Raw genomic sequence first — 20,027 nt, forward strand, 5'->3', positions numbered from 1 at the left:
GAGATGAGATGAGAATGAGTGGCTGAGGGCGAGCTACAGTTAGACAGTACGAAGTACCAGTACGAAGTACACCCGGCACTTTCCACCATTCTTATCCAGTACTTAGTATGAGATACTCGGTCTGTTTTGTATTTACCTCAAACGATTTATATCTACAATCTATACCTGTGTTGATTCTGCAGAAACATACTTCAAACATGAGCGGACTTCACATGGTACCCAATCCGTTGTCGGTCAGACCTGATGATGTCACGCACGCCGTCATTGTGCCCATGTACGTGTACATTGAAGTACAACAGTAAGTACACAGTATGATGTACGGCAACCCAACTCCGTAAGTACAGAAGATCCAGTGACGCACTTGGCCTCGTTCCAAGATCCTTCACATGTTTCCATCATACTTCGTAGATATCCCGTGCCTGCGACTCGAGATTCCCGAACCATTTCAACCATATTCTCTCGACATATTGGCTCTGCGCATGGTGGCGATCATCATGTCCGCCGTCCCAGACCCAGAAGCGCCAGACAAGAGTCACAAGACGGCCAACTCGAACCCAACCGCGACCCAAAACGACGACGACACCACCGCCTTGACCCGTGAGCAGTCTGCAGCGCTCTTCCACATCCTTACCCACCATGAGACGTACGCCGAGATTGAAGCCCTCAAGTACCCGGGGACCATCTCCCTGTACGGCCATCCCTTTGTTCCCGCCTCTCCCTCTTCGTCCAATGCCACCAAGGCATCGCCGTCCTCCGGATCAGTCCCGCCACCGTCGCCGTCACCCGTCCTCCAGATCCTCGTCCGACGCTTCCTCCTCACCCTCCCGGGACTACGCGACATCCCCGACGAATTCTGGTCCGTCCGCGTGCAAGGCCTCCTGACCCGCTTCGCCGAAGCCGACCTGTCCGAGAGCTACGACAAGGGCTCCCTCGGTACTAGGAAGACCCTGGCGACTGCCCTGTCGACGGTGATCGAGGCCATTGTCAGGGGCTGTCTGGGCGGATGCCCGGCCAAGTCGGGAGAGGGAGCCGGCGCCGGCGGCGACGAGGCCGTGTACGACCATGGCAAGGTCGAGGATCTCGAGCGCGCGTTTGGCGACGTCTTGCAGGCGACGGTGTACGGGACGCTTTTGGACGACTTGTCGGATTGGCTAGGCGAGACGGACGACTTGGAGGGCCATTCGCCCATGGTGAGCGCCACGGTGGAATACGCCATCTTGCAGTATGCATTCTGAAGTTTCTTTCTCCCCCGTTTTCTCCCGCGTTTTCCTTTCCTTTTGCCTTCGTTTCGGCCCGCTCACGCAGACGCAGCATTGCGACACTGTTCCACTACGTCTTCGTCCTGTCGCCCGAGGGCCAGTACCTGCTCAATCTCATCGAGAGCGTCCACAGCATGCTCCCCTATGCGGTGGTCCGCCAGACGCTCCGCATGAGCAACGCAGCCACCATGATATCCGGCATGCTCAAGCTCTTCCTGTCAAAGTTGAGCGTCGCTAGTGTTACGAATTACTTTGGTCTTACCAAGAATGCCGACGACGGCATGAACCTTCTTCAAAGGTATGACAGCTCTCATCCTTCCTTGTCCTCCCTCGTCCTCGCCATCTGACGTACGCTCAGGATCATATCGATTATTCTAGGCTGGGACACAGCCGAATTCAGGAAAACAGTGGAACGGATCGAGAAAGACGGCAAGGGGCCGAGCAAGGCGTGCCTCTCTGCCATCCGACAACATGTCCAGAAACCGGCAGCGGACCGCACCGCCCTGCGAGAGAAAAGCCGGAAAGAATCCAAGTCGATAGTGGCAACAATTCTCGAAGCCTCCGACCCCGCCCTCGTGTCCGACCTCTCCGAAGCCCACCACGCGCAGTGCCAGGAGTACCACGCCAACCTCCTATTCATCCGGGACCGTGAAGCCATCACGCGCGTGCTATGCCAGCAGCAACCCGACCTCTTCACACAAACACTCCGAGACTTTGTGTCCGGGTTTGAGCCGTACATTCGCGCGGTGCACAACAAGATCGACCTGCGGGAACACGTGTCAGACTACCAGGACTTTGTGGACCAATTCATCGCAACATGCAAGCCGAAGAAGGCCGGGGCCGAAAGGACGCAAAAGACCAACGGCGCGAAGGAAGGCGCGCCGTCGCAGCCGGAAACGAACGGAACAGCAGCGCAGCCGCCGTCGGTGGAAGACTACGTGGTGCTCCTCCGGAAGAACAAGCACAAGCTCTACAAGTGGCTCCACAACGGCGCGAAGCTGGCGCCCGAGGTACGCGACACGTTCCGCGACTGGGCGCGGGAGGCGCTGGTGCATTTCCGCAAGCCGGGGGTGCCGGTGACGACGAAGGGGTCGTCGGCGCACACCGAGGGCCGGGTGCAGGAGCGGCTCGACGAGGCGTTTGCGCGGCTGCCGCGGGCGCAGAGGGGGGCGCTGCGCCGCGTGCTGGACGAGCAGGCGCGGCACCTCGACGCGGTGGGGGGCATGTCGCGGGCGCGCATGCAGCGGATTGTCGACGGGGAGACGGAGACGATGGCGGGTCCCGGGGCGTTTCTCGTCATGTGGCAGGATCTGTTGGATCGGACGGTCATCACGCCCGGTGAGACGAGGGGGCCGGTGCGAAGTGGCAAGGACGTGAGGGTGGAGGGGGCGGTGGCGGACGGGATCCCGGCGGCTCCGGACGTGAGTTTGGTGGTGAGAGCTCTGGGGCCTACGTTTCGGGCACTGGCGATGGAGACTGGCGAGGGGGGGGATGCGGCGAGCGATGTGTCGATTGACTGAAGTTGGCTGTCACGCTGAAGGCGCTTTCGTTTGATTAGTGAATGAATGGGAGAGGTAGAGGTATAGAACTAAGATGGGCGCATGGGAGGAGTAAAGCGTTGCGCTGGCCTGTCGGGATGGACGTTATTACATAGATGAAGGCTACGAACTGGGATATGGAATGGCGTTAATTAGAAGGTTAGTATTCGTATATATCGACACCGATGCGAGAAGAGACCGTGTTATATCTGTCTTTGCTTTGTTTATTCCATGTCTTGGGGGTTTAGGGAGCGCATTAGATGTGAGGGATAATGAGATGAATGAAGCGACGAGAGCTTATATGTTTCAATATAAAAGAGGCGCCAATTCAGTCATTCGAATTATAACAATGTATGAGATTGTAATAATAAAGGGACTGACTAGGTATAGACCTAGACTATAAAGACAGTCATTCAACGGCCTGCCTATTCGTACTCATTCTTGAAGAATGAAGGGGAGTGAGAAACAGAAGACGAGGTACGAATGAATGAGTGAATGAGAGGATGAGTAAGCAACGTGGGGGTCAGTGGGATGTTATGGCAAGTTTTACCGTTGCACATGGTAAGCGTGGGGGCGAATGCTTATGTAACACAGCCAAACAGCCCAACTCCGCGTTCACCTTCCCAAAAGCCCCAATAGCCCCATTCCCCTCGCCAGATCTTTCCATTTTACTTCTCGGGCTGCCAAGCTTCAACTTCCTACGACAGACACACCTCTCGCCTTCCAACGGTGACCAGGATCTCAAGGGAGTGGTTTTCTCAAACGGTTTCGGTTTTCAACGGTGTCCCGTTCGGCCCTGGCCACACGACGCCACCGTCCGCCACCAACGGTCCGCCCACCACCACCACCACCACCACCACCACGACCATGGTCTCCTCCAACCCGGCCAAGTACGAAACACACCCCGAAACGGGCGCCGGCCATGTGTCGCCGGGCGCCCTGGCAGCAGCCGCCTATCTATCGGCGGAAGCCGAGACGGTGACGGGGATCGACCCGGAGTCGCGGTCGCGGTACTCGTCGGAGCTGAGCGACCCGTACGGGCTGGGCGACCACATCAAGTCCGAGTCGGACATTGGCCTGCTGAGCCGGTTCCCGCCCAACACGGCGCGCAAGCGCATCCACACGCTGACGAGCCCCATGACGGCGCGGCGCGAGCGCGAGATCCAGGCCTTCTACCGGTCGCAGAACGAGCGCATCCGCGCGCTGCTCAAGTCGGTCGACGACCACCAGCGCGACGCGCGCTCGGCCCACGGCGCCACCGCGCTGCGCTACCAGCTGGCCGTCAAGGGCTCGCTGGTCGCCAACTGCGTGCTGGCCGCGCTGCAGCTGTACGCCGCCGTCAGCTCGTCGTCGCTGTCCCTCTTCACCACCATGGCCGACTCGGTCTTCGACCCGCTGTCCGGCCTGGTGCTCATGATGTCGCACCGCGCCGTCAGCAGGGTCGACCCGCTGCGGTACCCGTCGGGCCGCTCGCGCATCTCCACCGTCGGCAACATTACCTTTAGCTTTCTCATGTTCTCCGTCTCGCTCGTGCTCATCGTCATGTCGGTGCGCGAGCTCGCCGAGGGGTCCGAGTCCGAGACCAACGCCTTTCACGTGCCCAGCGTCATCGCTGTCGCCGTCGCTTTTTCCACCAAGCTCGTCCTCTTCTTCTACTGCTGGACCCTCAAGGGTCTGTATTCGCAGGTGGAGATTTTGTGGCGCGACCACCGCAACGATATCCCCGTCAACGCGTTTGGCATCCTCACCTACGCTGGTGGGAGTAACCTCCGGTGGTGGATCGATCCGATGGGAGCCATTATTCTGTCGGTTGTCATTGCTGGCTTGTGGTTGCGGACGGCCTACGACGAGTTTCAGCTGTTAGTCGGCGTCACTGCCGAGCCCGAGTTTCTTCAACTCATCACCTACATCGGTATGTCTCAGCTTTTTCCCTTTCTTTTTTTTTTAACCCTCTTTCCCTCCCATGCCAGGACTGCGCTCATGACGAATCTCTTAGCCGCCACGCATTCCCCCCATATCCAGCAGATCGACACCGTCCGGGCGTACCACAGCGGGCCCCGGTTTATCGTAGAGGTCGACGTCGTCATGGACCGCAACGAACGTCTCGAGATCGCCCACGACGTAGCCGAAGCATTGCAGATCAACGTCGAGAAGCTCCCGGGCGTCGAACGAGCTTACGTCCATATTGACTATGAGACGAGTCACAAGCCGGTGCGTGCCACGTCTCCCTCTCGTCTCGTTTCCGTTCCCTTTCCATTCTTATCGCTAAGAGTTCATGACAGGAACATGATCTGAAGAAGGAGCTCTAATGAGCCAATGCTTTTACGTCTGAAATACATCTACCATCTTCTCTCTGGTTGAAAAGGTTGAAATGCTATAACGATCAAGCCGACGATGTATCATGGGTTTCGTCCTGATTTTGAGGTCTACTGGTTGTACCTATTTTTGTACCTATGTACATAGCTGAAATACCGGGCACGTTTGACGGTCACCTGCATATGACAAGGCTCATATATTTGTTCTGTGTGGCGCAACCTGACCTACTGATGCCGTGAATTTCCCTCGAGTGTTCTGAGGAATAGTCAGAGGGTATAAGGTAACAAACACAGGCTTGCTGTCGCGTGTGCCTCTACCTCATCCGACGTGAATAGCCAGATGAAGAATACATCGGGATCGCGGCACCCAATATTCCATAAAAAGTCGAGGCCGCCATGGGCGTCTTGTTCGACGAGGTTCTTGACAAAGGCGAGGGTCTGAGAAGGACGGGTTGGGTTGGTGTCCGGGGAGACGCCCTCGTGAGAACATAAAAGTGACTTATCAATGTGGCCCCGTTTATTATGGATAAAATGAAATGCTTATTTTTACCTTTTGCTGCATTGCCAAGGAACCTATGAAAGTTGTCTGAGCCTGCTGAGATAAGCTGAGATAAGATTCTGCCGTCCCCTCTATAGGTATGTAGAGAACCGCGTGGATGGCGGCATCAACAGTATCGGTGGGCTTACAAGTGCTTACAGGTACCAAGATGTACCTTGCTTGAACTTGTGGGTAGACCACATGGGACTTTGGTATCCATGAAGCTGTACAACGTACGTACAGTGAATACCTTCCCGTCGTATGGAAGGAACGAACGGCGGAAAGGCGGAATAGGATGCCGGAGAGACCAGACCTGGGGAAGCCACGGGGTTTTTTCACTAGGTCGCTCCTACTCCATCGTCATTTCCGATCCGTCGTGATGATTTTTCCTCTTTTACCTTCCTTTGCCCGCCTTTCTCTCTTTCCACCCCTCTTCTCGCCGCTCGCTCACTCGTTCTCAGCGCTGCTCGTTCTGGCCCTTTCGCCCTCGGCCAAGTCGCATCGCCGTCTTTGCATTGCGAGCGCGTTTTTGCCTTGTTTTCCTGATTTCTCAGTTCGAGCGCTGCCTAGACACGACAACTTCAGTCGCGTCCATTTGCGCGTTGCGTCGACATTCACCGGGTGGACTCATAAACCGGCCTTCGTCCATCAAACTCGCGCGCTCTTCTTATATTGACTTGAATCATACGCGACGACTGCCACCCTAATCGATAATCCAACTTGAGACGGCTTTATGACTTGATTCATCCGGCAACAAACGAAACCCCGTCGTGTCCCGCCGCCCTGGTTCACCCAACTCCCCCTGTCCAAGTGACACCACTGTCGCAATCATGGCGCCTCGAGCAGCGTCGGTGACGCGAACCCTCCGTTGCCTGGGTTTGGCCGCTCTGGCCTTTGCGAATTCCATTGTCGCTACCGAGACCGACCTCCTCTCCGTTCTCTCTAAACAGGATAACCTCACCACATTCCTTGAGCTTGTCAAGGATCACCAGGACATCTACAACAGCTTGCCTACTGATCCAGGTGTTACTGTGCGTCGCAACCCCCGCCCTCACCTCGCATACCCATCCTGGTCTGGGCAGTGGACGCTTTGCTAACCTGGCCTTGGGTCTTGGCAGATCATCGCTCCCAATGATGCGGCCTTCGTCAAAGGCTCTGGCTGGGATCGTGATGAACGGAGCATCCCCGTCTGGCTTACGTACGGCATCTTGGACGACGTTGTCAACTTGGGCAATCTCGAACCCGGTGACACCATCAGCCTCAGCACGCTCCTCGACAGCCCTGCCCACGCCAACGTCACCGGAGGCCAGAAGGTCTTTGCCACTGTGCAGCCTGGCGGTGAGGTCATCTTGACTTCGGGTAGCGGCACCCACGTCACAGTCGTCGGACTTGATATCCCCTTCGACGGTGGCGTCGTTCAAATCATCGAATCCCTCATGGTCACCCCGGCCCGCCTCGAACACTCCATCCGCGATTCCTATACCGACCTCAGCGCTTTCCTCGGTGCCCTCTACGCCGCCGACCTCGTCCAGGAGTTTGCCGAGACGCCCAATGCCACCATCCTCGCCCCGCACAACCACGCTTTCCAGCGCTTCGCAGGCACCTTCGAGAACATGGACCAGGACGAGCTCCGCCGCGTCCTGCGCTATCACCTGGTCCCCGATGCCATGCTGCGCGCCTCGGACCTGACCAACAACACGAACCTCGCCACCAACGCCGAGGACGGAGAGAAGGTCCACATCACGCGCTTCATCAACGACATTTACGTGAACAGCGCCAAGATTATTCAAACCGACCTGCTCGTGGCCAACGGCATCATTCAGATGATCGACAGCGTGCTCAACGCCGACCAGCACGACGCCCGCCCGGACGTTACCCGCTCCGCCCAGATCCCCGTCTTCACCGCGACCGGGCAGACCGCCACGGGCACCGCAGCTGCCGTGCCTTTCACATCAGAACTCCCCTGCACGGCAAGCTGTCCGTCGTCGGCGAGCCATCAACCCACGGGCACGGCCGAGAGCGAAGGCACAAGCGAAGCCACGTCGGCGACTAGCGACAATGCCGCCGCGCCGACAGGCCTTCCCGCCGGGCTGGGCATGGGTGTCGCGGCTGCCGGACTTGTTGGCATGGGCCTCCTGGGAGTTGTATAACAAGCCGAGGACTAGGAAGAGGAGGCAGAAGGGAACAGAGGAGCAGCTATGATTTCAAGTTTTCTTTTTTCCCTTTTTTCTTCTTTTTTTTTCCCTCCTCAAAAAAAGAAACGAGGAAAAAAAACAAGGTGAGACGCGAGCGGTCTATTCTAATGAACGATGGATACCCCATAGGCAAACTTTCTCTTGTGATACCTTTTTACCTTTTTTTTTTTTTTTTTTTTTTATTCTTCTTCTCATCCTTTTGTTTTCCTTTCTTTCCTTATGGACGGCTGCGAAAAGTCAGCATTAATAAGAAGACCCATGAAATATCTCCCGACGGCGTCGCGACTGAATTCACCGCATCTCCTCTTCTCCGACGATTGGTGCCGCGGGGCCGAGCTCAAAACACCATGAGAGGCCACGAGAAAAGGCCTTGTTTTACCGACTGTCTAAGCGGCAATGCGCCTACACCAGTCGCAGAACAGAGCCAAGAACCATGGCGGGTTTTGGACGAAATCAAGCGAGTCGGCAGTCCGAGGACCGAGTCCACCTGTCATTGCGAAAAGCGAGACGAAAAACAAAAATCCGTTTCGCTGGGACCCTCATCCTTGTCTATGGTTAGTCCAACAGATTCGGCTGCGTTTCATGATGGCTTCAAATGTAGCGGAACTCGACCCCTGCCCTCAGGGCCTTCGCCGGGGGTCTGTGTCCCATCAGTTACCCGTCAGCGCCTGTCATTCTGTCGCACAAGTCGCCTCGTTTAATTACCAGACAATGCCCAACAAAACAGTGCCTATCGTCAAGTCTTGGACTCTTTCGCGACCCAACACTCGGAACGGGAAGTGATGCGTCGCCGTAATCGTGATCTTGCTGGACGAGGTCGCGTCCGTCGTCCGTCCCGTCGCCTCTACCACCACACTGCCCAGCGCTCTTGATTTAGGAGCCATGGGCGTCCCCTCTTTTACACCGCTGTCACTTTCACAGGGCTGGCTCTATCTTTTTTCTTTGCTATTATGCGGTCGCCTGTTCGACGGCGTCTCGTTCTGGGCAGGCCCAGTCAGGGTGGCCGCGGCTCCTCTGTCATCGTCATCCTCCGGGCCAATTCCACCGCCGCACGGTCAGCCAGGACGCCGGCAGTTGGAACCTAGTCATTGCGGCGAGGTTGCCGCTCAGGTCGACGCTACTCTGTCCGCAAACCCTCGAGGTGAGTTTGTCGATGGATCTCAGGACAAGGTGCCATGCGTCGAGCACCGTCAACTGATGAAAGTTATCACCGCACAACAGCCATCCCGACCGTCACGGCACAGTTGGCATTCGACTGCCTCCAGTCCGTCCCCAACAAGCCCGAGCCGGCCCAGGAGCTGATTCGGAGCCTCCAGGCATACGTGGAGTGGCAAAGCACGCTTGCCTGGCTACGAGACCCGCCCTCGACTTACAGCTTCCCGGCGGCCGACATACCCCAGGGGCTGGCCGACATTGCCGACGCAGCGGCGAATGGGTCATTTGCGAGCGAATACGAGTTCCAACTGTCCATAATGAAAGTCTTTGCATCAGCACACGACGGCCATTTCAGTTTTCGCGGGGATGTGTTCAAGCCGTTTGGCTTCGGGAATGCTTTGGCCGCCGATATCGTTGCTGTTTCTCGGGATGGCAGGGAGCCTCCCCGGCTCTATCATGGACGTCAGTTCACAGCGCTTTTTCCCCTCCTTTTCCCGAGACCCGAGACGATACTGGCGAGCTCGGATTACCGACACGATGAGCTGACCGTGTTGCAACTAAACAGGAATGCTGAGTGTCAACATGAGAATGGAGGACTACCCTCCTGCCATTATCCAAATCAACGACCAGGACGCGCCGACATTGATTCAAGACCTCAACAGCCAATTCAGTGGCTTCCAGGACCCCGACTCCCAGTGGAACTCGATGTTCCCTTCCTACGCAAACCCGGATGCCGCTCTCCTGGTGGCGGCTTCGTTTGCCTTCCACGGGCCTAGCGTTACGCTCACGTACGAAAACGGGGCCAGGAGATCCGAGGACGGCTTCACCATTGTACGGCCCGGCATCGACTTTTCCGGCATCACCAACGGGCAGGACTTTTACGACCGCTTTTGCAACCCCGATTCGGCGGACGTTGTCAGGCCGGTGCAGGGGGGTGAAGCGAGGCAGATGATCATGGGCTCGGACGAGAACCTCGATGGAGAGGTCACTTTGCTTGGCCCCAACGAGGATCTTGTCCTCGGAGAAGAGGAAGAAGACGAGGCGGCGGTGGCGGAGGAGGAGCCGTTTTTACCCATCGGCAACTATCCCCGACCCGTGGTCCGTGACACCGTTTCGGACGTAACATCGGGTTACTTCCTCGATGGCGAAGGATACGACGACGTCGCCGTCCTCTCCATCTCCTCCTTCGCGCCTCGGGGTAACGTTGCAGGCCTCGAGTACCTCGCCGACTTCCAGTCCACCGTCGAGACTTTCCTGGAGGAATGCCGACGGCGCTCCGCCCGGCGCCTCGTCATCGATCTCTCTGCCAACGGAGGCGGTTTCGTTGTGGCAGGTTTCGACCTCTTCGCACAGCTGTTCCCCGACGCACCCCGGTTCCAGGCCACGAACCTGCGTCTCCCGGATAGCCTCGCCTCGCTGGCGCGGGGCGTCCAGAACCTACGAGCGCCTGGACAGGGCCGCGCAGTGTCGGACTTGGAACTGGCGGCGCGGCGACAGCTCGCCGGTAGCGCCGTGGTGGGGAACTTCATCCCCGGCGAGGTGTATCGGGCCCCTTCGAGCGACGCCTTCGAAGGCGGCATTGAAGAGATCCTCGGGCCCGTGGAATTGCGGGACGACTCGTTCACGGCGTACCAGCAGATGCCGCTCAACGCGAGCACGTCGGCTTTCAACCTCACGGGCGTCGGCGCCCGGTCCAACCCGCCGCCCGCTGTCTTTGCCCCCGAGGACGTGGTGCTCCTGACGGATGGCACGTGCGGGTCGACGTGCACACTGTTCGCCTACCTCGCCACGCTGGGCCTGGGCATTAAGACGGTCGTGCAGGGAGGTCGCCCGCAGCCCGGGCCGATGCAGGCGATTGGGGGCGTAGAGGGCGCCCAGGTGTTCTTCTTCAACGACATACAGGCCGACGCGGCTGCGGTGCTGGCGCTGGACCCGGAGGCGGGGACGCGGGCGGGCTCCGATGCGCTCCAGGTTCTGATGGAGGGCTACGCCATACGGAGGGCGAGTAACCCCCTGGTGGCGGGCGCCGTCAACGGGAAGAACGCCTTCATGGCGGCAGACGCGTCGACGCCGCTGCAGTTTCTCTGGCAGCCGGCTGATTGTAGGGTGTACTACACGTGGGAGACCTTGCGGGACGCCGAAGCCGCGTGGCGGGTTGCGGTGGATGCGACGTGGAGGGATCCCCAGGGGATCTGCGTTGAGGGGAGCCGAGGGGCGGCGAACCGGACAGAAGGAGTTGATCCGGCGTTCGCGGTGGTGGGGGTTGCTGAAGGAGGGAACAGGGAGAGTCAGGGGACTGGGCAGGTCCCAGAGGCAGATACGGGAAACCGGGGGGCTGCGGGAGGCGACGCGGAGGAGGAAGACGCGGTCCGACGAGGTGGACAAGACGGAACGGTTTCGGGGACGTTTGCTCGAGGAGAGCCGTCTATCGGCTTGGCTGTTCTGGGTGCCCTACTAGGCGCGGTGGCGGTTTTATAGACACATAATGAGCACGCATTAGGATGGAGATACCCCTTGCTATATGATATGATCATGGCGGGCTACAAGTTCAAGCCTGGCCGTACCTTATATGCTGCCCTTGACGTCTCATATCGAGGTGACTGAAAGTAAGAAGCAACATTCGTCGGTCCTTCATGTAGATTGGTCTTCTAATGAACTGTATAAATCACAAATCTATGGTCGTTTCCCGTATGCCCATCTCCTAGCCAGCTAGGTAGATGACCGAAAATGAAATAAAACACCCCGGGCCCCATCCAGCCGACTTTGTCAAGTCTAAAGATCAATATGACACCATGCTACTCCCGCGATGTGAATATGTAAGAAAATCGTTCAAAGACAGCTCTTCCCTCCTCCCTCGCTCGCGGATCCATGATCCCCACGCATGGCCGCGCGCCTATCCCTATTGACCGTACACCGCTGGGCCGGGGATGTTATAATACGACTCCGCCTCGTCCCTGTGCAAGTTGTAGCCGTACAGCGCCGGGTCACCCTGCCGATACAAGTCCCTCGCCGGCACGCCGGCGGCGCGAAGGTCGTCCCCGCCCGGATGGCCCGTGATGCGAATGTTGACGCACTGCGGGTAAAACTCGGGGACGCCCTCGTGGGCCTTGTGCAGGGCGATGAGTTCGTGTCGGAGGACGTAGTTCCCCGGGGCGATGGCGTAGGGGATGGAGATTGTGTCGACGCCGCCGTTGTCGCGGAGGGCGTCGGTGGCCCAGTAGCCGCTGTTGGAGGCCGGGCCGGCGACGAGGCCCTTGTGGTCGATTTTGGTCCAGCGCAGGCCCGACTTGTGCAGGTTGGTGCAGTCCCCGTGCGGGCAGGCGGCGATGTAGGTCATGATGGGGCCCTTGTGCGAGGGCGCCCAGCCGTAGGGGTTGAGGTCCTTGTCGTCCGAGGTCCAGTGGAAGGAGACGGTGCCGCCGCGGGAGATGTCGCCGTGGTGGGGGGAGGGGGCGGCGTTTTGACGGCATACAAAGTCGGGGTCGTATATGTCTGTTTCGGGGCCCTCGTCGACGGCGGTGTAGCTCCACCCTATGCCGGAGTGGTCTGGCCTTGCGGCGTTGAAGGCGTGGTGGGTTGTCCCGTCGAGGGTGACGGCGTTGAGGTAGCCGTGGGCGGCGGCTTGGCTCGCCAGGACGGCGGTGGTGAGAGCCAGAGATCTGAGCATGGTGTGTTGGGGTTTGTGTCGGGAGTAGCGGTTGTCTCTGGATGGAGGTGGTGTGTTATTTTTCAGGAGGTTTTGAATCACGAGGGTAGGATTCAGGAATCTCAGGCTGGATCTGGGATTCTGATCTAGGACCTGATCTGAGATCCCGGAAGCATATTTATAAAGTCGTCGAAACCAAGAGGGGTAAAGCGTACTCAGGGGAACGGGTTTGCCGCTGAGCAGATTGAGATGGACCCTATAGCAATGAATAAAGCTTGGTGTTCCACTTGCAGGGAACGGTGTAGGGGTTTACCAGCTGTGCAGAATCAGGGGCGAGGAAGAAATTGAAGCGAGTCAGTTTCGTCGACGATGTTCTAGCGGCCGGGGATTTTTGTTCCAGGCACCATTGAACTAGAACGAGTCAGTTTGAAGGCATGTGTCCAGCCCAGGTTACAGTTGATCTGTGTTTGATCTTTTGGCGCTTCGCTAGGTGCCGCATCTTGTTTGTTTGCTTATGTTATGCTGATATCTCACCTATTACTATGTCTCCCAAGCAACAGCGCCGTAACTCTTAGTCGCCCAGACAGGTCTATAGGAAATGTACTCCCGGGAATCCCTGCTAGACTTCTGCCGTACGCAGTCGAAGGTGTATACTTAGTGGTCTGCCGGACTGCAGTGGTTAGGCATGGAACCTCGGCTTTTGAGAATGCAGCTCCCCAGACTGGACGTCTATCCTAGGACCAAAGGGATGCTGGGAGAAATACCAAGTAGTGACATGACTGAGTCGTGGCGTTGATTTCTTCTCCTATTCCGACACTCAGGAGAAACCCGTGACTCGCTCCCACGGATCGGAGCGGGGCCGATGGGTACACGGGGCCAGTCGGCCACCGGAAGGCAACGTAGCGCCGAGCGGGTCTTCCGGAACGCTACTCGCGAGTCATCCATCCCATCCCACGACTCAGGGTCCACGTGCGTGTTAAAAAATGTTCCTAACTGGCCCAAGGCACCCCCTTTGGCCAATTGCTCCCGTCTCACTTCCTCGTTAAAATTTTGGTGCACGATCGCCCAGTTCTCAGACGAAACGCCGGGACCTCTGCCACGCGTCGTTGAGACGGGAAACTAAGGACCGTTCCTGAATCTCCCGTAAAGCCCTGGTCTACTGAGTACTGACTCGTCTGATACTTTTTGGCGCGAGAAATGAAGGGGCTAGAATTGTCTGTTCGTGCGAACAATCGCGGGACGGGGCGTGATAGCACAGGCGACAGCGCGGATGGAGACGGCGAGGACGAGGAGCTAGCCAATGCAAGTTCACAAATGGCGGCGACGGTTTAGGGATGTTAGGATATAGATTAATTATCACTTTTGTTCGCCTTCTATGTGCTAGACAGCTACTCTCAATAGTGGAATCACCGCAGCAGTCTAATTGAAGCCCTTTGCGGACCCGGATTATAAAATACAAGGCTCTCATAGAAAATGGGTCCTTATATCGGCTCGAAGGCTCCTAGCCATATGCGGTCCTCCTTTCAGGATGGAAGACAGCTAAGCCCATTCAACTTTTCGGACTCGTACCCTGCCGCAGCTCGTCCCGGTTCGTGATAGTCCAGCTACCGACTGGCTGCCGTGTTTTTATTCGTGGTATCGTACTCGTAATGGTCCTTTTTGGCGTCTCTGGCCATGATCAACTTCCAGACGACCAGCGTGAAGAGGTTCAAACAGCATGACTGGTTTCCAATGTTGGATTACTGTCGTCCTCGACATTTCTCATCCGTCCATCTTCGTCCTCGCACATGTGGGCGCCATGACCGTCTACACCGGCACCCGGAGGACGATCAACAACGGGGTCAAAATCCCGTTCGGTAACAGGGCTGGCTGTCTCGCTGGAGGCCACCGAGTCGCTTTGTGTGTGGCGCAGGTGGGCAGCGTGGGATGAAGAGCCGACTTCGAGCGTACCGAGAGTCGGGGTGGTGCATGTGGGAGAGCCAAGAGTCCCGTCGCTCTGGGCGTCGTCGTAGTCGTCGTCGTCTAGCTCGAGCTCCTTGAAGTACGAGCGGCGGCCTTTTTTGATTTTCCCAATCACCAGGCTCGCGGGCCGATGTGCGCAGAATCCCTCCCGGAGCCGGTCGGCCGTGATGCGGGTGTGGAAAGGTGGCCGGGTAGGCGGCTTGGGACCAATGTCGGTGCCTTGTGGGACCGAGACGGGGATCTGGGCCTCAGTTTGAACGTGCATCTGTGCGACAGCACTTGGAAGGATGCTCAGGGAGAGTTTTGAAATAGAAGGGTGGAGGACGTGATTAGATTGTGGGGGAGGGTCGTGGTGAGATATAGCAATTCACTATTCCCCACAATATCACAACGTTACTTCGTAGATCGTCGATGTTGCGGACACGGGTATCCGGTGAACGAGGTGGGGTTCTTGGCTCGATGTCTTGGGTCTTGTGGTATAAAGCACTTCGAGTTGTGATGGAGAAGACGGGAACAAAAGTCCGCAGAGTGTTGTGTTGCCGTCACAGCGCGCCTAGGTGCAGATTTCCTGGTTCTCTGCCATCGGAAAGCCCGCCAAAGACCAAGATCCCGGAGAGCAGGGGTGAGGTGTGGTTTTTGACGTTGAAGATGCAGTTGAGACTAGATTTGAAAAGAAGAGAAGAGAAGAGCGCGGTCCGTGGGAATGATTCTTTATGAAGGCCAAACTCACCAGAACGAGCGAGATCCATAAAACCAACTACAAGACAATAGCCGGAACGGTAATATCGTTGTTCGCCATCATCAATGCGACTTTGCACGTGCCGTATGACCACATTACATAACATACGAAGTATGGCATGATATTATGACATTGTGGAAACAGCGCCGGGGAAATCTGCGTGCGTTGACAAGCGGCATTGTGGGGGATAAGGAGAGACCTGTCGGGCATGTGGCAGACATTTGCCAATACGATCCGGGATGGGCCATGGCCATAGGAACGATGTCGAGGGTACAGTCGATTATTGGTCACTCGGCAGATGGGCCAACGTGGAGATGACCTCACACGACGGAAGGGGACTCCGAGTGGGTCGTCCGAGAGGCCGAAAAGCGGACGGCTAATGCCAATGGTGGGTGCTGAAAATCCTCAAGACAGGGATGGCTTTACATAGGCCGGCTGGCTGTCGGCCAGATCAGGAAGGCGGGTCGCGAATCGCGAAGAAGAAAAAGAGCACGAAGATTCTGGAGCTTAGCCGTCGTGCGGAGATGCCGTTGACGACGAGCATGTCGCGACATCAACATGATGAAGGTGGGATTTGGAAGGCGTCAGAGGTGGTCGAAAACGGTCGGAGGCGCATCGTTGCAGTGGGCCTGGGACCTAGGTTACCATTATATACTCGCAAGCACCGGCCAGGGCACGACAATGTGACGAGGTCGATGCAGACGCATTCGAGTTTCGATTTGTCGCACCGAGTTGCGTTAGTTTGGAATCAGGGCGTGGCCTGGTACGGCCATTTCGCATCTTCGACCGAGTACTCGTCTTCCCACTTGTTGCGGACGACGAGTTGACCGTAGGCAGGTTGCGAGAAGACATTCGACATGGAAGGCCTCGGATGACTTGGTATTTTCGAACGGATTTCAGTTGCCGATAATACAAGCCTTGGTCTTCCAGGTCCTGCCATCCTGGCATAAGGGAGGTCGTGCACATACAGCTTGGTTGATAAGCCGTGTGACGATCTCTGGCATCCATCCGAGAGCTACTGACGACTGGGCCGCCATACATCTCGATCACGGGGAGAAAGGAAGCAAAAACCGACCCCCGAACTATAAGAACAGGTAACGAGGAGGAAGGGAACTCCTCGTCAACACCCCACGTAGTGAGTCTGACTTTGATCCGCTCAGTTTGGCAGGGTTGTGAGGCGCAGAGACAGCATTAGCGCCGAACCGCGATAACCTCAGCGGCCGTTGCCCATGATACGAGGTGCCTGGTCGAGTGATTGACCTTGTAGATGCGGTCTCTTCCAGTTGTGTACTTACATATGTACCATTTTCTCACAACATCGACTCTGAATGCGCCTGGGCAGTGTTGCTTCATAATAACGTCGGCCAAGTTCCGAGGTGACGGGGGGTGCAGAAGGGTAGCAATCACAATTCGTCCTATGGTTGACTGGACGAGGAAGACACATGGGGACAACTCACCATGGGCATGATATGAGCACGTGATATGGAGTCTGGGTGACGCTAGTCACTATGACGTAGCTTGCCTGACAGGTCAGGTGACCAAGGTGAGGCCATGAAAATACTTCGTATGTGTGGGGCGGCCCTTTTTTTTTTTTTTTTTTTTTTTTTTTTTTTTTTTTTTTTTTTTTTTGGTTTTGCGGGCGCAGTCCATCGGAGCGACGAACGGCGTGTGGCTGCGCCGAGAAGCGGGAATACTTCGTAGGCGTTCCCCCGGCGAAGCATCGGAGCAGGTCGGACGTCTAGCAGTTTGCTGCCGCCCGGGCCTGATGCCGAATATTGTGACAACGGTAGCTGCCCGGGCCTCAGCCTCCAGGCTTGGCCCAAACGACGGTATCCGAGAGTGATTGTTTTGACTTCACAGAGTCTTGACGACCGTAATCCAGATTCCACACGCCGGCGACAAAGTCTAGACACGCCGGATGGCAGATGAAGAGGGAGAGCGAGTCGCTGGCCCGTTTGAAGTACCAAGGAGGACCGGCCCAATACCCAGTCTCCTCAGTTCTGAAAGGGCGCAGCATGGTTTCGTCCCTGTTGGGGCGAGGGTTTGGAACGTACCATCCTCGAATGGACGAGGCCCGCATGGCACAATGAATAGGCAAAGAAAATGGAGTGCGAAAACGAAAGAAAGGGGGCTGATGAACGCCCGTTCTAGAGGAAGCATTGGCCAAGGGGAAAGGACGGGAAAAAAAAAAAAAAGTTGGGGCCGCATGGGTGGTTCCAGATGCATGCGTGCTACCATGCAAAGCCGAAACCACGTCAGCTTCCAAGACGGCTGTGACGGTCCGAGTCTTGGTTGGGATGAGAGACTTGGGAGCGCAATCAACGGCGGTAAAAGGGCAGAAGAAAGGTCGACGTGCATGATTATAGGACCAAGGGAGGGAAAAAAGGGCGGTGACACCCTAACGGCTTTCCTCGGTCAAATCGGCACCAGGTTGCAACCGGCGGCTATAATGAAGATTAGCCATAGCATTGAAATATGAGCCGAATTCAGACGTGATAGCAGCATCGCAGATGCCAGGAACAGGCAAAAAAAAATAACGACATTGACAGACGTACGAAGTAGGAGATGTGATACCTAGGGATTAATCAACAGCTGCGACAAACAATTCTTGGCACCAAATCTTGGCAACATATCTTGGCAATAAATCTTAGCAAGCGGAGGCCCCCGTGTCGATCTGGTTTCTGGTGGCTGGACGCTGGTGGTGAGTGGAAGGGTTCGGTAGTGATGGGCACCAGAAAGAACCAGCACCTCGGCAGAAAGACGCGGCGCAGAGATGGGTGTTAGGTCAGTAGACCCCCCTCGTCCCAGAAACCGACCCCTTTGTTCCTGGTCCGTGTGCATGAAACAGGTCCAGCCGCAGCCGCATTCGACTCATCCGTGAGGAATCAAGCTTTGAAGACGAAAATAAAAATAAGAATAGAAATTAAAAACGACAAAATATTGGCAAGGCAAGGGATCTCAAAGGCTAGATTGGCCTATACCTATACATACGAGGCCGAGACATGAGAAGAGCTCTTGGCCGGCATATCTTCCTGTACAATGTGATATACCCGTACCTGACGAGAGACAAGAAGGGACTTTCACTGAACCCGACGAGCTTGGTTGGGTTCACTGTTTGCCATGTCAAGCCGAGCCTGGAATGCGGGGTGACGTAGGGTGGTGGCTGAATTCCCGTGAGGCGAACACTTGGTATCCGCGTGATACATGATGATTGATTGAGAGACGAAGATATGGAGAAAGATGTAAAGAAAGGGGCAACTGTATCCCGGATGACCTTGTGAATGAAAGAGAAGAAGAAGGAGTGATGCTGCTTGATGTTTCATGTGTGGTGATGCTTCGACGGTATCGTATGGTGGTGATCTGAACCTTACCCCTCAAGTGACCCCCTACCCCTCAAGTGACCCCTACCCTCAAGTGACCCCTACCCTCAAGTAACCCTTACCCCTCCAATGACCCTCCGACTCAGTTGAACCCCTCCGTGACCCCGCCACCTAGGTATTGCATCGTGCACTCCACGAATACTTGCCTGTCCTCGACCGAATAGATTTCTGGAAAGGCAACAGTCGCTCGCCCTCGCTGCTCTTGCTCTTTCTCGTCTTTCTAGTATCAATATCAATCAGCAGTCAAGGCAGTTTCGAGTTGCCCTGGGAGTCGCAACTTGGAAGAGCCAGGGATGGCCTTTCCATAATTGCCACTAAGGCTCCCCTATCGTCTGGTTACCCCTCCTTCTGTCGCAAGGAACCGAATTATGCACGTCCGTACCTGGCATACATACATACAACGTAAGACCATGACTACCCTAAGGAGGTCCTTAGCATGCACGTTTCGCATTAGGCGTATCCGTGTTGCCTCGTTACTTCTCGTTAATTCTCGCACCAAGTAGACGGGATAGAGTAAGCGGGTAAAACGACTTGCAAGTTGCCCCTCGTTCCTCGTTGACCCATCTCCCGGGAGGCCGCCCATTATGAACCCCCTAGGTTTCTCGCCCTCCCCACTTGTTTTTCCCATGTCACCATGTCACTCTTGCCTGCGATCGACTCTCGAGGTTGTGACTATACCTATCTGTATAACGACGTGACCTGGGTCTTTTGCCCTTCCCCTCGTTCATCATCCGACCATTTGCGTGTGGCATTCTGTCAGACCTTTGAAACGTGACACCGCTAGGTACTGATTGTCGCCCGAGTCGTTGAATGAATAGTCTCAGTACGTACTTCGTACGTACGTTGTATGAAGCAATTTCATATCGTACGGTGATACTGTTCATACAATGACAAAATAACCTCAGACCACTTTCACTTTCCATGGTCCGTAAACATTAATCGAATCATTGCTGGCTGCATCATGTCCATCATACGTATCATCGGACGCAGTGACAATAATATAGTGCCAAGACTAAGACCCGACGCCCAATCAACTCGGCCATAAAGAATCTTACCACTAATCAATAGGTACCAGCGGCGAAAGTACTGCCGACGTTTCTCCATCCTGTACCTAATTCGTGGGTAGGTACTGATTAGCACCCCCTGCTTCTAAGTAATTTGCACCCCTCCTGTCTCTGGCCCCGCTCTATACCTTCAAAAAAAGGCAGAGCAAGGTACTTGCCTCCATCGGACCTGCTTTTTGTAGCTCTCGTCTTGTTCCTCCTGACACTGGCGCTGGCGCCAGTGACGCACACAACGG

At 56.2% G+C, this 20,027-nt stretch overlaps 9 protein-coding genes across 9 annotated transcripts; 4 read left to right on the forward strand and 5 right to left on the reverse strand.

The window, feature by feature from the left end:
- Window positions 1-494: 494 nt before the first annotated feature.
- On the forward strand, window positions 495-2,779 carry ACRALDRAFT_1055617 (uncharacterized protein; the record flags this gene model as incomplete). The annotated part of the gene is made up of 3 exons (XM_071015855.1): window positions 495-1,222; window positions 1,312-1,557; window positions 1,618-2,779. 3 exons carry the CDS (start codon window positions 495-497, stop codon window positions 2,777-2,779), a joined length of 2,136 nt encoding a protein of 711 aa, XP_070877935.1.
- A 747-nt stretch (window positions 2,780-3,526) lies between these two features.
- On the forward strand, window positions 3,527-5,328 carry ACRALDRAFT_1048532 (uncharacterized protein). Its single transcript, XM_071015552.1, has 3 exons — window positions 3,527-4,709; window positions 4,794-5,008; window positions 5,080-5,328. Exons 1-3 carry the CDS (start codon window positions 3,665-3,667, stop codon window positions 5,104-5,106), a joined length of 1,287 nt encoding a protein of 428 aa, XP_070877936.1. The 5' UTR covers window positions 3,527-3,664; the 3' UTR covers window positions 5,107-5,328.
- Window positions 5,286-5,674, reverse strand: ACRALDRAFT_208024 (uncharacterized protein; the record flags this gene model as incomplete). The annotated part of the gene is made up of 3 exons (XM_071022380.1): window positions 5,286-5,358; window positions 5,405-5,589; window positions 5,663-5,674. The coding sequence occupies 3 exons, from the start codon at window positions 5,672-5,674 to the stop codon at window positions 5,286-5,288; spliced, it is 270 nt and encodes an 89-aa protein (XP_070877937.1).
- Window positions 5,675-6,071: 397 nt separating this feature from the next.
- On the forward strand, window positions 6,072-7,800 carry ACRALDRAFT_1080545 (uncharacterized protein; the record flags this gene model as incomplete). Its single annotated transcript, XM_071019038.1, has 2 exons — window positions 6,072-6,681; window positions 6,769-7,800. The coding sequence occupies exons 1-2, from the start codon at window positions 6,481-6,483 to the stop codon at window positions 7,798-7,800; spliced, it is 1,233 nt and encodes a 410-aa protein (XP_070877938.1). The 5' UTR covers window positions 6,072-6,480.
- Window positions 7,801-8,437: 637 nt separating this feature from the next.
- On the forward strand, window positions 8,438-11,662 carry ACRALDRAFT_1080546 (uncharacterized protein). The gene is made up of 3 exons (XM_071019039.1): window positions 8,438-8,986; window positions 9,067-9,462; window positions 9,566-11,662. The coding sequence occupies exons 1-3, from the start codon at window positions 8,728-8,730 to the stop codon at window positions 11,476-11,478; spliced, it is 2,568 nt and encodes an 855-aa protein (XP_070877939.1). The 5' UTR covers window positions 8,438-8,727; the 3' UTR covers window positions 11,479-11,662.
- ACRALDRAFT_1062021 (uncharacterized protein) lies at window positions 8,454-9,403 on the reverse strand. The gene is made up of 2 exons (XM_071016519.1): window positions 9,067-9,403; window positions 8,454-8,986 (listed from the first exon to the last, which is right to left on the reverse strand). Exon 2 carries the CDS (start codon window positions 8,727-8,729, stop codon window positions 8,547-8,549), a length of 183 nt encoding a protein of 60 aa, XP_070877940.1. The 5' UTR covers window positions 8,730-8,986; window positions 9,067-9,403; the 3' UTR covers window positions 8,454-8,546.
- Window positions 11,663-11,899: 237 nt separating the features above from the next.
- ACRALDRAFT_1069089 (glycoside hydrolase family 61 protein) lies at window positions 11,900-12,667 on the reverse strand (the record flags this gene model as incomplete). Its single annotated transcript, XM_071017629.1, has 1 exon — window positions 11,900-12,667. The coding sequence occupies one exon, from the start codon at window positions 12,665-12,667 to the stop codon at window positions 11,900-11,902; it is 768 nt and encodes a 255-aa protein (XP_070877941.1).
- Window positions 12,668-14,354: 1,687 nt separating this feature from the next.
- ACRALDRAFT_2040968 (uncharacterized protein) lies at window positions 14,355-14,873 on the reverse strand (the record flags this gene model as incomplete). The annotated part of the gene is made up of 1 exon (XM_071021111.1): window positions 14,355-14,873. One exon carries the CDS (start codon window positions 14,871-14,873, stop codon window positions 14,355-14,357), a length of 519 nt encoding a protein of 172 aa, XP_070877942.1.
- A 2,109-nt stretch (window positions 14,874-16,982) lies between these two features.
- Window positions 16,983-17,776, reverse strand: ACRALDRAFT_1062023 (uncharacterized protein). The gene has a single exon (XM_071016520.1). It carries the CDS (start codon window positions 17,362-17,364, stop codon window positions 17,149-17,151), a length of 216 nt encoding a protein of 71 aa, XP_070877943.1. The 5' UTR covers window positions 17,365-17,776; the 3' UTR covers window positions 16,983-17,148.
- Window positions 17,777-20,027: the final 2,251 nt, after the last annotated feature.

The sequence above is a fragment of the Sodiomyces alcalophilus genome, assembly GCF_042370955.1.
Source record: "Sodiomyces alcalophilus JCM 7366 unplaced genomic scaffold ACRALscaffold_2, whole genome shotgun sequence".
Taxonomy (NCBI): Eukaryota; Fungi; Ascomycota; class Sordariomycetes; order Glomerellales; family Plectosphaerellaceae; genus Sodiomyces; species Sodiomyces alcalophilus.

What these genes read in the sequence shown, in the direction of transcription:
- ACRALDRAFT_1048532 (XM_071015552.1), top strand. Translation starts at nt 3,665, where the DNA reads ATGGTCTCCTCCAACCCGGCCAAGTACGAAACACACCCCGAAACGGGC. An exon ending in TCAACTCATCACCTACATCG is followed by an intron (nt 4,710 to 4,793) that starts GTATGTCTCAGC and finishes CGAATCTCTTAG; the next exon opens with CCGCCACGCATTCCCCCCAT. An exon ending in ATGAGACGAGTCACAAGCCG is followed by an intron (nt 5,009 to 5,079) that starts GTGCGTGCCACG and finishes AGTTCATGACAG; the next exon opens with GAACATGATCTGAAGAAGGA.
- ACRALDRAFT_1080546 (XM_071019039.1), top strand. Translation starts at nt 8,728, where the DNA reads ATGGGCGTCCCCTCTTTTACACCGCTGTCACTTTCACAGGGCTGGCTC. An exon ending in TCTGTCCGCAAACCCTCGAG is followed by an intron (nt 8,987 to 9,066) that starts GTGAGTTTGTCG and finishes ACCGCACAACAG; the next exon opens with CCATCCCGACCGTCACGGCA. An exon ending in TCCCCGGCTCTATCATGGAC is followed by an intron (nt 9,463 to 9,565) that starts GTCAGTTCACAG and finishes GCAACTAAACAG; the next exon opens with GAATGCTGAGTGTCAACATG.
- ACRALDRAFT_1062021 (XM_071016519.1), bottom strand. Translation starts at nt 8,729, where the DNA reads ATGGCTCCTAAATCAAGAGCGCTGGGCAGTGTGGTGGTAGAGGCGACG.
- ACRALDRAFT_1062023 (XM_071016520.1), bottom strand. Translation starts at nt 17,364, where the DNA reads ATGCTGCGCCCTTTCAGAACTGAGGAGACTGGGTATTGGGCCGGTCCT.